Source organism: Poecilia mexicana, unplaced genomic scaffold (assembly GCF_051168715.1).
Source record: "Poecilia mexicana isolate PSO_F unplaced genomic scaffold, ASM5116871v1 scaffold_16, whole genome shotgun sequence".
NCBI classification, from domain to species: Eukaryota; Metazoa; Chordata; class Actinopteri; order Cyprinodontiformes; family Poeciliidae; genus Poecilia; species Poecilia mexicana.
In genome coordinates, this window is record NW_028263385.1 from 3,458,631 (window position 1) to 3,480,592 (window position 21,962).

At 48.0% G+C, this 21,962-nt stretch overlaps 1 protein-coding gene across 1 annotated transcript; it reads left to right on the forward strand.

Annotated features, from left to right (window-relative positions):
- The first annotated feature begins 390 nt into the window (after positions 1-390).
- Positions 391-21,423, forward strand: iqgap3 (IQ motif containing GTPase activating protein 3). Its single transcript, XM_088013736.1, has 38 exons — positions 391-613; positions 1,739-1,826; positions 1,903-2,059; positions 4,548-4,625; positions 4,708-4,784; positions 4,857-4,924; positions 5,053-5,166; positions 5,237-5,415; positions 5,492-5,570; positions 6,263-6,426; positions 6,510-6,597; positions 6,664-6,827; positions 11,337-11,497; positions 11,581-11,696; positions 11,798-11,961; positions 12,037-12,127; positions 12,252-12,419; positions 12,489-12,631; positions 14,135-14,305; positions 14,373-14,456; positions 14,932-15,003; positions 15,086-15,155; positions 15,974-16,182; positions 16,260-16,412; positions 16,584-16,747; positions 16,829-17,053; positions 17,120-17,260; positions 17,395-17,479; positions 17,741-17,973; positions 18,048-18,180; positions 18,889-18,991; positions 19,119-19,242; positions 19,315-19,402; positions 19,477-19,689; positions 19,757-19,920; positions 20,001-20,126; positions 20,195-20,303; positions 20,608-21,423. The coding sequence occupies exons 1-38, from the start codon at positions 586-588 to the stop codon at positions 20,719-20,721; spliced, it is 4,908 nt and encodes a 1,635-aa protein (XP_087869862.1). The 5' UTR covers positions 391-585; the 3' UTR covers positions 20,722-21,423.
- The last annotated feature ends 539 nt before the right edge of the window (positions 21,424-21,962 follow it).

The following is a 21,962-nucleotide window of genomic DNA, read 5'->3' on the forward strand; positions in this document are numbered from 1 at the left end:
ACACACACACACACACACACACACATATATATATATATATATATATATATATATATATATATGTATGTATATACTCTGCAAAATGACACTCTGCAGAGTGTCATTTTGTCAGAGTCAACAGGCTGAGCACCAGGAAGGTGCTATAGTTATAGATCTATAATCTATAACTATAGATTATAGATAATATAATCTATAGTTATATTATTTATGGTAGAATATATGTATGTATATAGATAAATAGATAGACCATCATGAACCACACTCCATACCAGTAAGTACTACTAGCTGTTTGTTGCCAACCGCAAGTAAAACCGACAATAATAATAATAAGAAGAAGAAGAAGAAGAAGAAGAAGAAGAAGAAGAAGAAGAAGCAGCAGCTGCTGATGATTGGGCCAATCGGAGAGCGGCGGGAGCTTTCAAACCTCAGACAGGAAGTAGCCAGAAGCAGCGGTCAGTTAGCTCGGAGCGCTGAAGCTTGTTTTTCTGGTATAAGGCTTTGCGAATACATTCGGGTCCAGTTTTATCTTCTGATCGAACCGGTAGGCGGTTTTTCACCTGCCAGAGGACAAAGAACCGGGGCAACATGTCGGAACCAGCAGCAGGGAGCCGCTGTGAGTCTCTAAAAACCAGTTTTATCAATTTCTCGTCGTTCGTGGTTTTATTGATCTGTTCGAAATGTGGTTTTAGTGATCATGGAATGACTTTATAGTTAGTCTCTGCTGTAAGTTCCGCTTCAGAGGAAGCGGAACCGAATTAATGTAACACAATTAAAACCCAGAATCGCTAAAACACTAAGACTTAACTAAAACAGGGTTCTGGTCGTTCGATTCTGGTTGTGGACTCATGCTGAATATGACCCTCTCGGGCCATTGCAGTTTTATTCAGATCATGTTCTGTTGATTCATGTGTGTTCTTGATTGTGGACTGGTTCTGCTGCGTATCTGACCGCCTTTAGTGTTGGAAAGTTCGGTTCTTTTCAGAGAGTAGACTCTTTTGGCACGGCTCCCAAAGAAGAGCCGATTCTTTCGGCTCCCAAACTTCTCAGATTTTATCCTCACCTGCCTCATATTTTAGCTTTACTGGGCAAATATGAATGTTTTTTATGTTAATAAATCTTTTCTGCACTCAGTGTTTTATGAAAAACCTTGTATTTGACTAATTTGATGTGTTCGCCCTGAAAACAGTCTTGGTTTTGTGTAACATCTAACTTTTAATTTTTTTTCTTTAACGCAAAAACAAATGAATACAAAATGAATTCAAAAACCATAATAATAATTTGTTATGTAATACCTTTATATGATAAGTTTGATGTGATTTTTGTGAAGCACTTTGTGATTTTTATCAGTGAAATGTGCTGTACAAATAAATTTTACTGAACTAGTTTAAACTGCAGCCAGATGCTGCTTTATTTAAAGGTGTCGGTCAGATTTAGGGGTCTCCTCCTCACTGCTGTCTACTGACTGAGGGGATGGACTCACCTGGCCTCTCCCTCTGTTTTCACAAAAAGGTACGATCCCATGTCCTCATGTGATTGGCCACAAGGCTGCTGTGCTGCCAGTCAAAGCTTAGCTCTGCTGTGAGCGAGGTAGAGCTACTGAGAGTGAGAGCTGAGCATCAAAAGGAAAAAGTCTTCTGCATTAGTTGTGATCCAAAATGGCTGAATGGTTTCAGAGAAATTAATGTTCTGGTACCGGGACCGGTTACTGAGGTGTGTTTGGGTTCCGTTCTCCTCCCAGATGAGCGTCTCACAGCAGAGCAGATGGACGAGCAGAGGATTCAGAACGTGGCTTATCAGTACCTTTGCAGGCTGGAGGAGGCTAAAAGGTCAGTGGTCAGAGCCAGAACTGGGCCTGGTGCCTCCATGTGGGGGTTTTCTCACTGGGACCCGTTTCCTGCCCAGGTGGATGGAGGCGTGTCTGGGGGAGGAGCTTCCTGCCCCGACTGAGCTGGAGGAGGCGCTGCGTAATGGAGTCATTCTGGCCAAACTGGGTCAGCACTTCGCTCCGACCACCGTGCCACTGAAGAAGATCTATGACCCAGAACAGTTCCGATACCAGGTTCGGTAGTGGTTCTGTTCTGGTCTGGTCCAGAGACCACAACATGATGATCTGAGGTTTTTGTGTTTATAGTTCAGCATTTTACTGTGAATGTCTTTCAAATGTGGATACAAGCATTAGCATGCTATCCCCCCAGGTCGCACACTTCATATTTCTCATCAGTCACCTGGATTTCAGGATGACGGTCATTTTTCAAGATGGCAGACAGCTTAGCACTTTAAACCAGTTATTGCCATAAAATGTTTCCCATTTTCATGACTTGGATGAACTTTATGTCACATCTTGTTTTAGTCGTCTGGTTCATGAAACGTTAAAGTGATAAAATGCAGCAGAATCAGAATCGGAGGACTCTGCTGTTAGCGAGTCTCAGACCAGGAAGGAGGAGAAGAAGAAAGACCAATGTCTTAACGTTGGCATTAGCTTCTGCTAAGTTTTTCTATGTTTAGTGGCGTTAGCTTCCGGTAACTTTTTATGTGTATAGCAGATTAGCATTAGCCGAGGTAAAATTGTTGTTTGCTGATCAGTGAACCTAACTTTTTGGTTAGCTGTGGCTACTGCTAGTTTTAGTACAAACATATATTTACCATTGCAACCATGAGAAAAGTCCACCAGGAAAAAAGTCAAAATCAAGAAAATGTGTAGTTTTTAAAATATGTAGGCTATAATTTAACACCAAACGCATATATCCAGGGTTTCCCCCAGTAAACCTGCTCAGCCCGGCGCTCCGCCGTGTTTTTGTATTAAAGATGTTAAGTTGACAGGAAACGTAAAAATATTACTGGGTAATTATATGTTACAGGAAAACATCTCCAGTGAAACGCTATTTAAACCCACAACTATAGAATCTTAAAAACAACAAATTAAAAATACAATTTAAATGAATATCAATTATTTGCACTTCTGTTTAATCCAAATTAAGTCAGCGGCTCCATCGGCCCCCAGGGCTTCAGGGGCCATAAATGCTGATATTTTAACACAGATACATAAATGTAACATTTATTTATTGAGATGATCAATGCTGCTGAATTTGATTTAATGGTTTCAGCATAAATTATTTTAAATTGGTTAATATTTAAATGTAAGATTTTAAGGAGCTGGTAGGTTTACTTTGTAAAAGTTCAAAGAACAATATTCATAGTTAGATTGTTTTGTTACCATAGCAACAATCTGATGCTGTGAGTTTAATCTTTTGTTCTGTTTGTTCACAAATACAAATGAATAAACTGGATTATAACTGATTGTTTTTAGTTTGGGCAGTTAAACTCCTCCTCCTCTCCCAGATTAAATGTAACACAGAAGCTGTTAGAGGTGCTGATGGGGCCCCTCAGTCAGATTCTGCTCCAGGCCTCATGCAGCCTTGGACCGGCCCTGCAGGATGAGTTAAATCTGCTGCACTAAGCAGAGATGCGCAACAAACAGGAGATTTAATTCAATGCTGCTAATGTGGCTTTAGCAGCTCTGACATTTCATGTCTGTTGAGTTTTAATAAGCGTCACAGAAACTGTTCTGGTTGCTGGAGTTTATGGGACGAGTTCCTCAGATCTCCTCGCTCATTAACTCTGGCTGACTAAGTGGACAAAGCATCTGATATGGTTTGATGCTTCGTGTAACCGGAAGAATAATAATAAAATAAAATCAGCGTGAAAGCTCCTCACTGGGCTGAACCTGCAAGATGGGGTTAGCGCTGGTTTGTTAGCCGCTAACGCTCCAACCAACCAGGATCACAGACATGAACTTTACAGGGCAGACAGCGCCACGTTATTCCTGTGGTTCACACAGAGCTGCTCAACCAGAGCTAACACGGTGGGTTTAAACTCCTACCTTGATGTGGAGTTCTCCAAAGAATCATAATTCCTCACAGTGGTTGATGTAAATATCCATACAGGTCAGCCTGGGTCCAGTTTGAGTGAAAAGAGGAGCGCCTGATCCGCGCTGAGGTAAACTTAAAAGATCAAGCAGCGGCAGCGCGCTGAGGCTCCAGCGGTGCGATTGGTCCGCTCTGCCGGCTTTAAATGCATAAACTATTAACTGATCAGAGCAGATTTGTTTTTAGGAATAAATCTGCTGCGCCAGTGAAAAGTTCAGAGCAACACAGATGCCTGCAATCCGGCTTTAAGCTTAGCCCAGCCCTTAGCTTGCTGGAGGGGCTAGTAAAGAATGGCGGCCGCCAAACTTGTGATACACTACCCTGTTCATCCAATTAGCAATTTTAGTACAAAAATGTTATTGTCATGATGATGTGGCCATCTTGAAAATCGGGATTCATCTTGAATGTTTCAGTGGCTGGCTGTTTTTCAGGTAAGCTAACCCCTGAGCCAGGCCAGGTTCTTCTGTCCGCAGGTGAAAGATTGAGTTGAATTATTGAATCATGCGCCATTCGACCAGAAAACCTGGCTGTCATGCAGCCTTGGGTTTCTAACAAGTTCTGGTTCCGGTCCAGAAACCAGTCAGAACAGATTCCTCTAATGGATAACATTGATCTGTGCAGGCTGTGGGTCTCCAGTTTCGTCACACTGACAACATAAACCACTGGAGGAACGCCATGACGACCCTGGGCCTGCCGGCGGTCAGAGAACCTTCACATGATTGGTCGCTGCTTGGTCAGCTGATCAGCTTCACAACTCATGATTGGCTGTTCATGTTTCCAGATCTTCCATCCTGAAACTACAGATGTCTATGACAAGAAGAACATGCCCAGAGCAGTTTACTGCATCCACGCCCTCAGGTACACCTGCCGTCCGTCCGTCCGTCCATCCGTCTGTCGGTGGGCTCACCTGTCTGTCTCTTGTCTCTGCAGCCTCTACCTGCACAGACTGGGCTTGGCTCCACCTATTTATGACCTCTATGGAAAAGTAAAGTTCACAGGTAAATGTTGACAGACAGGTGAGTGTTGGACTTGGGTGTGTTTTCCAGGTAGCATCAGCAGCCAGCTTGAGTCTTGGTGTATATTTGGACCAATCAGAAAGCAGCATTGGTGACATGTGACTCTGCAGATGAGGAGATCAGCAACATGGAGCTGGAGCTGGATAAATACGGGATCCAGATGCCGGCCTTCAGTAAGATTGGAGGCATCCTGGCCAACGAGCTGTCTGTAGACGAAGCCGCAGGTAGGAGCACTCCGATTGGCTGGGAGCTCCCAGGTAGAGGTACGGGACTGACGCCATGCTCCGCCCTCAGTGCACGCAGCCGTGGCGGCCATTAACGAGGCGGTGGACCGAGGGGAGGTGAGCGGCACGGCGGCGGCTCTGAGGAACCCCGTGGCGCTGCTCTGCGACCTGCAGGAGGCGCTGATGGCCGCCTACCAGGAGGCTCTGAAGGAGGCCAGGAGGAGGAAGGCGCAGCGAGCGGTTCACCAGGTCAGCCGTGAGTGGTCGAAGACGGAACGCTGCCGTCCAATCAGCTGCTGGTTCTGACCTGAGTGTGTGTGAGCAGGAAGGCCGGGAGGACAGAGACATGTATGAGGAGTTCCTGAGCCGCCGGGAGATCCAGGAGCTCATCGACGGCGTCAACGGTGAGAACATCGCAGTTTGACCCAGACCGCCATCACAACAGGAGAAAAACGGCAGGACCAACCCGGCCCGGTCAAAATGAGACAATCAGGAAATTATCAGAAAATGACAAAATCTGATTTGAATGAAAACCAAGACATAATTAATTTAGTTTGCAATGATTCCCCCCAAAAAACTAGAATCAGTGAAGCACCAACATCCACCCCTTCTTTTTACTGCGACAGCAGCCGCTGTTGGCCAAAAATATTTTAACCCTTTTCTGATTTTAACTGTTTTGGATTCTAAAGATATTTATATGAATAATTAATTTCAATTCATTTGATTCAGTTCTAATTCCTGGAGTTACAAACTGGAATTAAGATTAAACTCAATAAAATCACAAAACACTTGGTTGGTCCCGCCGGGCCCTGGTTGGTCCCGCCGGGCCCTGGTTGGTCTCGCCGGGCCCTGGTTGGTCCCGCCGGGCCCTGGTTGGTCCCGCCGGGCCCTGGTTGGTCCCGCCGGGCCCTGGTTGGTCTCGCCGGGCCCTGGTTGGTCCCGCCGGGCCCTGGTTGGTCCCGCCGGGCCCTGGTTGGTCCCGCCGGGCCCTGGTTGGTCCCGCCGGGCCCTGGTTGGTCCCGCCGGGCCCTGGTTGGTCCCGCCGGGCCCGGGTTGGTCCCGCCGGGCCCTGATTGGTCCTCCCTGTGTGTGGCAGTGCGGTGTGCGGTGCAGCAGGTGGACGAGGCTCTGGACGCTGCCAATGAACTCTCTCTGCTTGCTGCGCTGCAGCAGCCATGTTTGGCCCTCCGGGGCCTCTGTGGCTCCAACGGTACCTGGTACCTGGATCAGCTGCTGGAGGACCGCCAGCAGAAGGCGCTGGTATAAAACGCACTCTGACGTTCTGGGTCCAGATGTTCTGCTTACCTGTGGCTCACCGCTCTGACCTCTGACCCCTGACCCAGGACCTGGGCTCCACGGATCCTCTGGAGCCGGCCGAGCTGCAGGAGAGCATCACTGCTGCCAACCAGGAAGCTCAGAGCGCCGCGAGACGTAAGTCCTGTTGCTGCAGGAGGAAACACCTGCTCACCTGTCTCACTCGTCTCACCTGTCTCCCAGTTCTCCTGGCGGTGCAGAGCGTCAACGCGTCGCTGCGGGGAAGTGATCCCAGGTGCACCATCAGCTGCTTGATGAACTCTGACCTCCAGCTGCCTGAAGTGTTTCCAGCTGCGGCGGCGCTTTACCATCGGGAGCTGCAGCTGCTGCAGAGACGCACCACTCAGGTAGACACACCTGGACCAGCAGGAAGCGGGTCAGTTCTGTTGGTGTCACATTTTGTCAGGTTTGCTTTACTGTGCGATTCCCCACTTGAAAGGTTTAGTCTCTACAATGAAACTTTTAACTGGATTTCACTCAAAGAGCCTCTAATTTCGCTGATCCATCTTTATTTTTGTATGATGGTTACCATAGTGATTTGGCCTTTCAGCCACATGGGTGAAAAACCTCAAGAGAAACAAACACATCCATTACATTCTGAAATTAACAAGATAAATGCATTGTGATAAAGATTTCCACCCCTTTAGACCAGTTATTCCAAAAGTATAATAAATAGCAAATATTTTATAGTAAAATTCAACACCAATAAATAAATTAGCATATGTATCAACATTTTGTGAAATATATTTTCATAGTCAAACATTCTGACCAACATTTATTCTTTTTCTTTTTTTAGTCTCATTTTTTTCACTTTCTACTTCAATCAATAAACACCAAGTGTATTTTTTTATTTTTTTACTTACTAACTTGACTTCAATAAGATTAAAACTATTAGGTACAACAATCAGTCCATGTGCTGCTCCAATGAGATTCAGGAAATGAGCAACAGCTTTGTGAGGCTCGCCGGCTGTCCTTCAGCTTGTAGAAGTTCTGACTTTACATGCTACCAGCACTGCTTGCTCCAGTAGCAACAAGTCAGCGTGGAGCCGGGGGGCGGGGCTAATGACCGGGCCCTTTATACCCAAATAATAAAGCTCATTATAATTTAACTTTACAACATAGACATGCCTGTAAAAGTGGAGCTAACGAGTTTCACCACCACAGAGAGCGACTCTGTCATTCTGAAATCCATCTGACATGAAGTACAACAAACCAAGAGAACAGAAACATCAGGCTGCTGGTCACTAACGATGAAACGACACAAAGTCAGATCAGTCCAGAACCACGGAGAGCGATCGGATCATGTTGACACTTCATCAGTTTCAACTCAGAGCCTGGAGCAGCTAGCAGCTGCTGAAGCTCATCGTTGCCGCGTTGAGCCGGGGACGCGGCGCCTCGTGCTCCTCTGGATGTTTGTAACTCGGCGCGGATCGCGGGAACTGGACGATCTGGAAGATGGTCTGCCAGCAGAGGCGGAGCCAGAGGTGGTCCTGGCCCCCCTTCGGCCCCCCCAACTTTAAAAGTCTAGCTCCACCACTGTCTGCCAGGCGGCTCCAATGTACCTTACCTATAAACGCCATGCTGCCGTCTCGGCTCACAACGCTCAACCAGAACTGTTAAAAACGCGACTATAACTCAGCCTTCAGTCCCTGACATCACCGCTGTACCACCGACAGAGAAAAGGGGAGGTGAGCCTGGCGGCTGGGCTGATGCAGTTTATAACTCTCACTTTGTGAATATGTTAGAGTTGCTACCTGAAACTCTCCCGGCTCCCTGGCTGGGCTGGCAGGTTTCTGAATCGCTGCCAACAAAAAACTGCTTCATCTCCAAGACCACGAACAAAAGATGTGTCCAGTTTGGCTTTTCCCCCATCCTGTTCACTTGCCGCTCCATGGAGCTCCACTCCTGTTAACTTGTAAAAATATTCTAGTTTGCAGTCTGTTGCCAAGAAACTGATGATGACGTTGGTGGACGGCTGGTGACAAGTTTTACCCAGAATGCACTTGGAGACAATAAGGACGACCCTCTTGTAATTTTGTATGTCATAAAGTTTAAATGTAAATAAAGTCAGTCATGTAGGGTCCGTGTATTTTCAGGCAGTTCGTTTTTTTGTTTATTAAGCCAAAATCGGAAATCGGATTTGTGGCTCGTTGTCCGATTTCCCATTCAGTGCACAAAACAACAATGGAAAACACGGATAACCAGCGCTCCATTTCGATTTTCATCATTTCATTTTTGACAAGCGGTCTGATCCAGAAGTTCTCTCTGCTCCGCACACTTAGTTTTTGTAAACTGTCCAAATCGGCATGTAATTAATTTGATCATGACACCTTCACACAGAAAGCCTTATGCTATATGAAGCTAATGGCTGCTAAATGCAGCTTCCAATTCAGTAAATAGCTAAAGGGCTAATCCGCCAAATTTTTACCAACCTTTAATCTGCTCTGATTTAAAAAGACTCTTAAATCGCGACTAGAACATTCTGCCCGTCATTCAAACCCTTTAGTTTTTCCTTTCTGAATAGCATTAGCATACCGATTATAATCCGGTATGTGATGAACAAGCATGCAGAAAAGGTTATCCAGAATATAAAAATGTATCCATTTCTACCAGGAAATGTTTGAAATAATGTGCCAATTAGATTATTGAAAGCTTAACTAAATAAATGTTTGCCTACGGAAGAGGATTTGGGAAAGAAAACCGGTCATCATTCTGACTTTAATCTAAAAAATATCTTGCACATCAGTTGGTGTTAGAAAAATGTCATAGGCCCTTCATCCTCTTCTGTGGTTTAGCACACAGTATTTTTTAATATTTTTATAAGTGAGGTATGTCTGTCGAATTAGAAATGAAAACCTTTGTCCCCTTCATGAGACTATTACAACTTATTAGACTCAACTGACTAAACATAATGAACAACTTTTGAGTTGATTATTTCCATTATTTCTTATCTCTGGATTTATAAGCAAGAAACATTAAAAGAATTATTTCATATTTAATTTGTATCAACCTGTATGTAGCCAGAGCTTTAAACTCAAATCTTACAAAATAAACAGAGAAAATGTTTTCATAAAAATGTATTTGTAACAACATACAAGCAGATATTCAGCCAATGTTTGGGGAATCATGAAAAAATATTCCTATAATTTAAGTATACAGCGATCCCTCGTTTTTCTTTGTGGCGTTCTGAAAATAACCACGATACGTGAAATCCGTGAAGTAGTTACCTTTAGTTTTTACAGTTATTATACAGCGTAAATAAATACATTGAAACCAAAGAATAAAACCTGTTTTCAGATCAGCTGATGTTCATCAATCGGCCTTAATGTGATCCGGAGTCGTGTCATCAAAGCGTCTCCTCCAAGCTGCCCCAGAGATTCACAGCTGGATCTACGGCAGGGCGACGGATCTGAGCCTCCGGTCGGGTTCTGCTGCCTCTGGCCAGTTTTATCCATCAGGCATTCAAAGTTTTCAGCTTTCATCTCCTGAATGGCCAATCTGTACTTAGCCAATCAGGACGCAGAACACAACGCACTGTGAAAAAAAACTGCACAAAACAATCCGTGAAGCAGCGAGACGGCGAAAGGTGAACCGACTAATAGCGAGGGATGACTGTATAAAAGATGAGGAGACAGTGAAGAAGACGATGTCGGGAGGAGGAAGAGGATCACTGGGAGATTCTGGGAAGCTGAGGCCTCTCCTCCTAAGAGCCACCTGTATGAAACAATAAAAAATAAATATTAAAAACAGTTCTCAATGCACCTAAGAAGCCAATCAAAGGGAAGAATATCTTTCACACTACAGTATATTTCAAAGAAACTGCATGAACTAAGTGCGTAAATGAAGCTATGAGGGCTACTTTCTAGCCTAAAAACATCTTAAAACAACTTTTTGTGACAAATTAATAGTGAGCTTACTGACCGCTGCTAGTGGTGCAGTGCAATGGTGGCCATCTTGCTGGTCCAGAGACGAGACGGGCATGGCTGCAGTGGAAAGCCACTCCCCGGTGCTCTGGCCTTTCAAAATAAAAAAATAAACTAAAAACTCAGGCTAACCATTTTTCTTGCTGGCCAGATGTCCGGTATTATTTGTTTCTCACAGGAGAATTACCTAAACTGATTTGTGTTTGGCAGAAAATGTATAGCGTGAAACAATCAAGCTTGTCTGCCTGCAGCCTGCACAATGTGCGGTACGGCTCTGTGTAAGGCGGACAGAGAGCTTCCTGGTCAAATTGAGCGCTTGTTATTGGTTTTTTCCATTTTTGTTTTGTGCACTAAATGGGAAATCGCATAACGAGCCACAAATCCAATTTACGATTTTGGCTTAATAAACGAAAAAATAAGTTTTTTCATTTTTCATTTCAAACGAAAAAATGAACTGCCAGAAAATACACGGACCATGTAGCACAACATTTTATTCAATATTTTACACCCACAATGTCACTAAAATCAGTCGGTCTGATAAAGTTTTTAGCAGCCATGAGTGAACAATGACTGGGGCAGCCTGCCGTATAAGCTACCCCACTTATATAACCCTAACCCCATATTGAGCAGGAGAGGACCCGCCTGCTCCAGCTCTCAGACAGGATACAGACTTGAATCTTTTAAGTCATATTCTGCCTCCCATCCAGGCCCCGTAGGCCCGGGCCGGGGGGCTGCCACCCCATGTAGCTCCGGCCTGACTTGCTCCACGTTGGTTCAAACAGGAGTGACGAGTCAGTCACATCAAAAGTACCTGCACAGCCTGATTGCTAGGACATTGAGTCCACCTGGTCCTCATCAGTAACAAGCAGAGGGGAGGGGCTACCTGGCAGTTCGCCAGAGCACTTCCTGTTCCTTTCCTCTTCTGTCCTCCAGGGGGAGTTGCACCAGGAAGAGCTGTTTGTTGCTGTGGAGATGCTGTCAGCGGTTGCTCTGACAAATCAGAGCCTGGAGGCGGGGCATCTGCAGCAGTTCAGCTTCTCATTGGTCAGTCCGTCTGCAGGACTCTGTGATGTGGATAGCGCCCTCATGGACAGGTGAGAGCAGGTCGTCTGCCTGCTGAGCTCCACAACACCTGATGATGATGATGATGATGATGAAGATGTCTTGTGCTGGCCAGGTACATGCAGCACCTGGCAGGTGTGAAGCAGCAGGGGGGCGGAGCCATGCTCACCTGGAATCAGTTGCAGGAAGGAATCAACAGCGTGAACAGCTGCGCCGAAGACGAACATCAGCGTATGACACACACACACACACACACTACTCATGCTGATGCACCAGGGGACCTGTGTTTACCTGTGTTTACCTGTGTTTACCTGTGTTTACCTGTGTAACAGAGCTCCAGGTGGTCGACCTGATAAACAAGGCGCTGATGAGAGGAGACGTCCAGCAGCTGCTGTCTGCTCTGCTGCTGCCCTCTGGTGGCCTGGAGGACATCATACCTGCCAACGCCTGCAGGTACCTGGTGCTGCTGACCAGCTGCAGGCACGACAAAGCCCAGGTGAGCGCACACACAGCTAACAGGTAAGCAACGCTTTACGGAGGGATCCTCAACATTCTGCTTCTGTCCAATCAGACGAGCAGAGACCCAGGAGCTGAGCTGTGGTTGGCTGATATCCAGGAAGTAGTGAAGCGAGCCAATCAGCAGAGCCAGAACGCCCTAAAGCGTGAGTCCGATCAGAACCGCTCCCGACCCGCTTCGATCCCATCTGCAGAACCTTTCGGTTAGCTGAAGGCCTCAGGGCCCAGAACCTGTTGACCCACCTGTGTGGTTCTGACCCGTTCCTGCAGTGTGCCTGGCATTGGCGGCCGCCAACCAGGCAGTGAAGGAGAACCGGGCCCAGCAGACGCTGCGGGTTCTGTGTCTGCCGGACCTGCAGCTGCGCGGCGTTCTGCCAGACTGCGCCGCGGAGTACCAGCAGGAGCTAAGTGGCCGGCTGGTGGACCGGACCTGTCCAGGTGAGGCTCGTCCAGATGAGGCTCGTCCAGGTGAGGCGTGAACTCTAGCGAAGGTTCTGCTGTGTCCAGGTGCGGAGCGGAGTCCATGGGTCCGGGTTCGGTTGGACGACGGGTCGTTTTATTACTTCCACCTGAGCCGACTGGAGGGAAGCTGGGAGGTACCCGATGGCTTCCAGAACCGCGGCTGCTTCTTGACCCGGCAGGACATACAGGTGAGGAGGCGGGGCCTGTAGCTGCAACTGGTCAGATTAAACACCTGGGGCCTCGTGCATAAAGCGGCGTGTGCACAAAAACAGTGCGGTCTCATATTTTACACAAAAGTCGGCATGTATAAAAATTAACTTTGCGTCAAAGTGTGTGTAAATATACGCAGACGTTTTCGCTGGGTGAAAATGTGCAGCAGCCACACAAACTTTTTCTGTGGACGATAAGAAACCACAAAGCGTCAAACTCACATAAATGCACTGAAGTCTGAGGACATTCAGTTATTTAGACCAAGGAGCACCAAACCGATGTTTTTCATGATTTTATTGTTAAACGATGAAACTGAACCCATTCATCCTCAGACAATAAGCTAACACGAACACAAAATAAAGAAAATAAGAGCATGTGAAAACCTCGCTCTAATGTAAATGGCACTTTTCCTCAGTTTGTGTCTCAGAGATGTAACACATTGATCTGTGAGCCGAAATGCATCTATGGGGTCATTTCATTCTCACTGAAAACAGGAAACAGGCTCAGCAGATTAACTCCAACCTGCTGAGTAAAACTAATCAACAGGTTTGATTATTTAAGGTGATCCAGGTGTGTCTGCAGTCACACGGATCTCAGTAGCTGCATCCAGGTGAGCCGTAATGTGGAGCTTTGGCTCTGATGGAGAACAGAGGGAGGATTGATCAGAGATCATATTGATCTGATGGTGATTCATCCAGACTGATCATCCTGGGGCTCTGAGCAGAACTTAAAGACAGAGCCGAGCGGTACCGGTACCGGTCCAGCTGCAGCCATCCAGCCTCCCGCTTTGTGAAAGCGCCTTATGGACATAAAGCATCTTGATTCTGTAACTGTACAACTTATTCACATGATTCCCCCACATCAGGATTTATAGAGGAAAGGTGCAGAGCCACGGCTTCATGCATCCCATTTGGTTTGTGCGCCGCACTTTTCTACATTTTCCCGAACGCCAAGTTTTGGTGTCAAAACCCTTTTTTGCATGAGGCCCCTGGACTGAGCAGGAACCAGCCTAACCAAGACGGCATGTCGCTCTACAGCTAAACTTTAAGGTTGTTTTGGAGCCAATCAATGAATGCAGTCAGCAGCCAATCAGATGGTACTAAGATCAGAGAACAGCCGGGCCGGATCGTAGCGGTTAGAGGGGCTGGTGGAAAAGCGCCTGTAGACTGAGACATGATTCATGTCTAGTTTCAGAGGCTCTGATTGGCTGGAGCTTTATGAGTTTGTCTCCGATTGGCTGGACATTGTGGTTGGAAATGTTTCATTTCAGTCGTTATCAATAATTATTGGTTCGTTCTTTGTATTAGTGACTGAGCTGATGCTACCCAGCTAGCTTAGCTCGCCTCTGCCTCCCAGAATGCTGTGCGCATCAGTAAAATATTGAATATTCTGGCTACTGATATTGATCGTGTCTGATAGTTTTTGGTTTATTGCGAGGTGACATGATTGGCTGGAGCCTGACTTGTTGTCGCCCCCTGCAGGAAGTAGTGAGCAGCGTTTCAGCATCTTACAACCGCAGCATCTTGTGGCGCAGCAGCGCCGCCCTGGTGGTCGGCTTGCAGGCGTGCTGTCGGGGCTTCCTGGTCAGGCAGCAGCTAGAGGGTCGCCGGCGCTACCTGATTGGTCAGAGCGCTGCTGTGGTCGTCATCCAGGTGAGAGCTGCGGCTGTTCAGATCACTTTCATCTTCATCATCATCACTGCCTCTCTCTGTTCTTCAGTCTCATTGGAGGGGGTTCATCCAGCAGAGGGCGTACCGCCGCCGGCTGCAGCTTCTCCACAGGAACTGGAGGTCCGTCGTCAAGGTAACAGATGGTTTTACCGCTCTGGGCCATCACAACATCTTCACTCCGAGACTCTCAGGCGAAACTGTTACTCACCTGGTGGAGTCCAGACATCCGACCCAGCAGAACCTCACAGAATGTCGATGGTTCTGGAAACCAGAATCAGTTCTGCATGTCCAGATGAACAGATTCATGTGTTCAGATTAGCAGTCAGACTACATTAAAATGGATAATGGAGTTCAATCCAGGGTCTGTAATCAGTGAATCGCATTTTAATCAAACTAGATATCAACACAATCATCATTTTCAATTCAAACCCATTTGCTGCTAAATTATTGCATGAGCTCAACATCAAAGATAATCATAGATTTTAATCTTCAGGTTCTTCATCAGATTAGAGCAAAGTCTCCAGAGTTTCTCTGATCCTTCTTTAGCAATGTGGATGCTAGCGTTAGCTGCTGCCTGCAGTGGACCCTAACGCGATGTGGTTGTGCAGATCCAGGCGCTGGTGAGGATGTGGCTCGCCAGGAGGAGATTTCTGACCCGGCTCCGATTCTTCAGGCAGAATGTGAGTTTCCGTGGTTCTAATCCGAACCCGGTGTCCAGGTGTGTGTGACGTCTCCATGGTAATGGTGTGATCCCTCCCACAGGTGGATGCTGTGGTGAAGATCCAGGCGTTCTTCCGGGCCAGCCGGGCCCGGCACCAGTACCACCTGCTGGGTAGGGGTTAAACGACTAACGACTTCATATTTCTTAAGGTCGACGACAACACGATGACAGTCGAATCAGAGTAGACCAGTCGCAGTGAGTCATAATGACGCAAGCACAAAACGCTAAACAACTTGGAGGCTTTATCAGCTAAATTCACGGCAAATATTGGTAAAAACCCACTTTCACTAAGTCTATTATGCAAAATTAAAAGAACAAGAAACAGAACATTATCACAAACTTTTTCATGATAGTGAAAATGTGAGCAGCAGAGAAAAGTCGGGTCTGACTTTCTTTCAAACACCGGCTGATGCTGCTGATCTCTGGACAGCTGCACATGTAGGAGTTAAATTCTCCCACTGACCACAGTGGAACATCACCAACCAGACTAATCATGACCGGATCCGTTTGGTTACAGCTGAACCCAGCGCCGCTTCCCGATGCTCCGCCGATCAGCAGCGGCTCTCTGACCCACATGCAGACGGCGGCAGAGATCGCCTCTATCAGACCCTCAGAGTGAAGCTTGGACTTTGTTTCCAGACGTTAGACGTATTTTAGAAAAGCGTAAAGCTGCCAGGTTGGAAGCTTCAGCACGCAGAGCGACGCTGATCAGCTGGAGGGATATTATTATTATTAACATTTTTATACAATTCAAGCTGTCTGACAAACTCACCTAGTTTATCTTTCATTTTCTTGGAAAAATTAGTTTTGTCAGGTGTTTACGACTAGTGGACTGGCTCAGTAAAAGTCATTGCGGAGTAAAGAATCAACTAGTCGGTGCAGCCTCTACTGCTGGTGACCGTCTCTAACTAGGCCCTCCTCCTCCCCAGTGCATTCGGACACGCCCCCCCTGTCTGTAATCAGGAGGTTCCTGCACCTGCTCGACCTTGGAGACGGTGACATCAGAGAGGAGGCGGAGCTTCTGCGGCTGCGGCAGGAAGTGGTGCGGAGCATCCGCGCTAACCGGCGGCTGGAGTCCGACCTCGACCTGATGGACCTGAAGATCGGCCTGTTGGTCCGGAACCGGGCCACGCTGCAGGTTTGAGCCGTTCCAGGTTTGGACCCGCTTTGCTGGTTCCGTCCCGCTTTGCTGGTTATGACTCGTGCCTCCAACAGGAAGTGGTGTCCCACTGCAAGAAGCTGACCGGGAAGAACAAGGATCACCTGTCGGACCTGATGGACATGGAGAAAAGCAAAGGGCTGAAGGCCCTGAGCCGCGACCGCAGGGAGAAACTGGAGGCCTACCAGCACCTGTTCTACCTGCTGCAGGTGAGTCCGGCCTGTTCTACCTGCCGCAGGTGAGTCCGGCCTGTTCTACCTGCCGCAGGTGAGTCCGGCCTGTTCTACCTGCCGCAGGTGAGTCCGGCCTGTTCTACCTGCCGCAGGTGAGTCCGGCCTGTTCTACCTGCCGCAGGTGTAACACGTGTTGCTCTGCTCCAGACGCAGCCCCTCTACCTGGCCCATGTGATCTTCCTGATGCCGCAGAGTCGCTCCACCTGCTTCGTGGAGATGCTGGTCTTCAGCCTGTTCAACTACGGCTCCGACCGCAGAGACGCCTTCCTGCTGCTGCAGCTCTTTACCGAAGCGCTCCGATACGAGATCAGGTAACTTCCTATGATGTCATCTAGCACCTGTCTCAAGGCTGTGACGTCACTCTGTACCTGGACACACCTGTGTGTTGTCAGACTGAAGGTGGAGCAGCCGCAGGAAGTGATTACCGGGAATCCCACCGTCATCAAGATGCTGGTGAACTTTTACCGGCAGGCTCGTGGGCAGAACTCCCTGCGGGACTTCCTGGGTCCGGCGCTGCGGGACATCCTGTTGGACCAAACCCTCAGCATCAGAACCGACCCACTGGAGGTCTACAAGACATGGATCAACCAGACCGAGACCCAGACCGGACACAAGAGGTGAGACACCAAGAACAAGGTCATTAGGTCACAGAGGGGCTCACCTGACCGGCTCTGTCCCTTCAGCTCTCTACCCTATGAGGTTTCTGCGGAGGATGCCCTGTCCCATCCGGAAGTCCAACGAAGAATTGACATCGCGATCATCAACCTGAAGAACCTGACGGACCGCGTCCTCAAAGCCATCACCTCCAACCTCAACAAACTCCCGTAGGTCCCCAACTTCCTGCTCTCTCCTGTCGGCGTCCGCCCACAGCCTCACATCCTGATACTTATTTTTGCTGATTGATTGCTGGACAGTTTGAAACGAACAGTTTCTGATGGCTGGTCTCTGTTGATGGCAGGTATGGCCTACGTTACACAGCCAAGGCTCTCCGAGACGCCTTGAAGACAAAGTTCCCTGCAGCCAGTGAGGCCGAGCTCTACAAGGCGAGTCGTACTGGAATGCTCCCAGTTTGACTGGATCATTACTATGCCTCTTTGGATTTAAATCTGTTCAGAACTGAATAATCAAACCTTCAGAAAAAAATCTGGATGTTCAGCTCAGGTTGGTCTGGATTGAACAAGGCCAGAAGCATCTTCAGGATGTGGCACCGATGAATTTCTAGAACAGACTTTTATAAAGTTCTACTGTCCATCAGTCTGGCTTTCCCCTCCAAGCAGAACCTCTAACCGGGATGCTTCCTGCAGATTGTGGGAAACCTGGTGTACTATCGCTACATGAATCCGGCCATCGTGGCTCCGGACGGCTTCGACGTGGTGGACCGGTCGGCCGGATCCGCCCTGCAGCCGGAGCAGCGCCACATCCTGGGATCCGTAGCCCGCATGCTGCAGCACGCCGCCGCCAACAAGCACTTCCACGGAGACGGCTACCACGTTCACATCCTGAACCAGTACATCACCCAGACCCACGGCAGGTTCAGGTACAGATGCCAGAAGCCTTGGGTCAAAGGTCAGGGAAGGCATTGCTGATTGCCGCTCATGTTCTGTTGGACAGGAAGTTCCTGCACAGCGTCTGCGATGTTCCCGAACCAGAGGAGCGGTTCAGCATGGACGAGTTCTCTGAGCAGCTGATCGTCAACAGACCGATCATCTACATCTCCGTCAGCGAGTTGCTCAACACTCACAAGGTGAGCCGCAGCAGAACCAAGACTCTTTGGGTCCAGAAGGTTCCTGTGGTTCCGGGGACGCGCCACTGAGCCAAGGATAGATGGGCAGCGTGCTAGCTAGCGTTAGTGTTGCTACCTGTCTCTGTTTGATGTTATATTTGAATCTCCAGTGAGACTGATGTGAGCCGATTGTCTTTGTGAATGAAGAATATCGTCGCGTTCGTTTCATCTCGACGTGTCACTGCAGCGCTGCTGCCTTTCTTAAAGGGGCAGTATCATGTAAGATCAAGAGGTTCTACATCATGTTACGGACCGGGTGTGTTGCTTTGGTTGGGTTTTTTTTTTTTTCCCTCATGTTGAGAAATCCTTTGGTTGAGAAACCATTCGGGTCGCCATGGAGACCATGCCTAAACACCTGGACTTAGCCCCGCCTTTGAGGCGCAGCTCCTCCTCTGGGCTCCAGTTTCCAGTCAGTCCAGTTGCAAACAGCATCATGGAGAAGAAACACTGTTGTGATGACTTCCTGAAGGCGGAGCGTCAGAAAGAGTAGCAGCTTCTTAAAGAGACAGAGGCCCAATTTCAAGACATTAAACTATGAAGCTGAATTTCTTTTAAATCATGTCTTGTATATGTAATACACACTGGCTATAAAATGGTTGTTGGAGGATTCATACGTACTGTCGCTTTAAGACATTAAACTCCTGAACCTGCTGCCCTACGTCTCTGCAGCTGCTGCTGGAGCACCAGGAGGTTCTGTGTCCCGACCCGTTGGACCCACTGAGGCTGATCCTGAATGACCTCGGACCGGTTCCCTCCCTGAAGGAGCTCAATGGTACCGTTACCTGCTGCAGCATAGTACTGTACAGGTGTAAACTGGTCCTCCTGGGTTTGGATGTTGGACCCAGGTGTCCAGGTGTTGGCGCCTTGTTTGACGAGTTTTTGGGGTTTTTGCTCCTCAGGTGAGGCATCAGCTGATCCAGGGTCAGAGTTCAGTAAGATGGAAGTTTCTCTGACGCTCACCAACAAATTTGATGTTTTTGACGACTCCTCAGACCGACCGGATGTCCGGGGACTGCTCCTCAGGTAGCTCTGCCTTACCTGTCCAGGTAGGTCAGCACGTTGTTCTGCTCTGCTCACTTGTGGTTCTGGTTTTAGCACCAAGCAGCTGATCATCGACGTCATCAGGACTCAGACAGGCGACTCTCTGAGGGACATCTTGAAAACAAAGACCTCACCTGACCAGGTGACACTCGCCTGACCGCGCGACGCTCGCCTGACCGCGCGACGCTCGCCTGACCGGGTTCTGTTTCCAAATAGGAAGTATGCCACGATTGGCTGGTGCAGCGCCGGGCACGGCAGGACGCTCAGACACCTGAGAAGATGAAGAGGAACCCGTCTCTGGTCGCCAACGGCAACCTGAGCCTTGAGGAGAAGAAGAGGAAGATCGTACGCAGCCTCCGCCGCCTGGAGGCGCTTGGCGTTCTGCGGCCACCGCGGGCTGAGGAGCAGGTCCTGCAGATGGTTGCCAAGGTAACAGCCTGACCAGAACCAGCCTGATCCGGTTTCGGCCCAGACTGAACCCGGTTTGTCCCTCCAGGACATCCGGCAGCAGCGCGTGTGTCGCCAGCGGCGGAGGGCGGAGCTTCACAAGCTGCAGCAGACTCTGAGCCGCCTGCAGGAGAAGAGCAGCTTCCACTGCCAGCAGGTCGACTTCTACAGGCATTACATCACTTCCTGTCTGGACAACCTGACCACCGGCAGGTGAGACGACCTGCCGCGCTTCCAGAGACCCGATTGGTTCTCAGGCCCTGACGGCGCCATCATTGGTTGTTCTGTTGCAGCAAAGGGACCAATAGGAATGCAGCAGAGAGCAGAGGGAAGAAGAAGCTTCCTTCTCTGAGCTACAGCGCCACCCGGCTGCAGGAGAAGGGAGTGCTGCTGGAGATAGAGGACCTGCCGGCCACACAGTGAGGCGGGATGGGGGAGCATGACATCACCATGACATCACCACCACTGACCTTCTGACCTCTTCCAGGTTCAGGAACGTTGTCTTCGACATCACACCTGGACCAGAGACGGGAAGCTTCAGCGTCAGCGCCCGCTTCCTGGGCGTCCAGATGGAGGACTTCCTGCTCCGATACCAGGTACCACCAGAACCGGGTCAGAACCAGAACACAGGCCAGGTCTGCCTGACATTAGGAAAACATCTCAGATTGAACAACCTCTTCACTTCCTGAATCTCTTTACGATTCATAGATTAACGAGTTTCAACAACTATATTAACAGACAGAAAACCTGAACAGAAGTTTCTGAAATATTAACTTTCTTTGTGGGATTCTTGTTGTGGAGTGATAAATGACCCAGTGCAGGTCCTGCCTGGTTCTGCTTCTGCTTCTGCTTCTGGTTCGTTGGACCTGCTGCGCTCCAGCTGCTGTGTTTTGTTCCCAGGATCTGCTGCAGCTTCAGTACGAGGGCGTGGCGGTGATGAAGATGTTCGATAAAGCCAAAGTCAACGTCAATCTGCTCATCTTCCTGCTCAACAAGAAGTTCTTCAAAAAATAAACCAATGAATGCTCTCTTTTTTCACTCCTATCTTTGTCTGGTGTCTCACTGCTTGACTAAAAGAACACCTGTTGCCGTTTTGTCTGGAGTGAGACATCTGTTCTGCACTACTATCTGTTGTTTTAAATATGCCTCAGTATGTATCAGAGTGAGGCTTCTTTTTTACTCCTATCTTTATTTGTCACTGATTAGAGTGAGATGTCTGTTCTACACTATCTGTTTAAAATGGACCTCAGTACATAACAGAGTGAGAGCTCTGTCTTTCTCCTATCTGTATAAGCGGATTTTTTTTAAACATTCCGTATCAGTAAACTTTAAGCAGAGTAAATCATCTGCCCAAACACATCTTTGTTTTAGATCGCACTATATGATTTTGATCCATAGTAATACATCCCATTTTTACTGATCTTTGCACTTTAAAGTTTCCATTGGTGCATCTGAGGACTTGATCAGCGTGAGCCATCTCCTCTTACGCGCCTATCTGTGTAAGCTACAGACTAACACCGGACACCAGCTGAAACTTTATTTTGAAAATCTGATCCAGTTCCTGCAGACTCGTGTGTGGGCGGAGCTTAGTTCAGTTGAACAGATTTCATTGGTCACTTTAGTGATGACTGTTTTTGAGAGGTGATCTGTAACTATGATGTCACTTCCTGTCTAAAAGAATATTTTAATCTTCAATAAACGTCTTTATGTTTCACAGTTTGTGTCTCAGCAAGTTTCTGAACCAGTTCTGACCCGGTGGTTGGGCTTGGGTCATTGGACGGCGACGTTCTGAAATCGGTGTCGGTTTCAGAGATTTCCGACCCGATCCAGAAATCAGTGTTTTATTTTCTAATCGTTGATGTGGAAGAACCGGGTCCCTCCCCATCAGAACCTCGGTGTGTCAGGTTGTCGTGTCACTCCTCCAAAGATTGGAGGAATGAGGAAAAGAGCAGCTTCCTGTCCTTCATCGGCCGGACAGCAACATGAGCTCCTCTTCAGAGAATCGGTTGCACCAAACATTTACAGAACCACAGCGATCAGAACTGGTACCAAGTCCTGCTGGGGCAGCCAACCAGAAAACATCTCTAAAACCTTCCCATAGGATTTGGTCCTCACACTTTTTCCTTCCACTCAGTTTTCCATCCATTTCAGAAAAGTTCCTTATTTATTGGTCTGATCTGATTTTCTTGGAACTTGAACTTCAGGTTTCAACTAAACCAGAACATCTACATTAACTGAAACACTTAAAATATAGA

Coding starts and splice junctions, on each gene's coding strand:
- iqgap3 (XM_088013736.1), top strand. CDS start 586: ATGTCGGAACCAGCAGCAGGGAGCCGCT. Junction 12,632..14,134: donor TGACCCGGCAGGACATACAG/GTGAGGAGGCGG, acceptor CGCCCCCTGCAG/GAAGTAGTGAGCAGCGTTTC. Junction 17,974..18,047: donor CAGACCCACGGCAGGTTCAG/GTACAGATGCCA, acceptor TCTGTTGGACAG/GAAGTTCCTGCACAGCGTCT.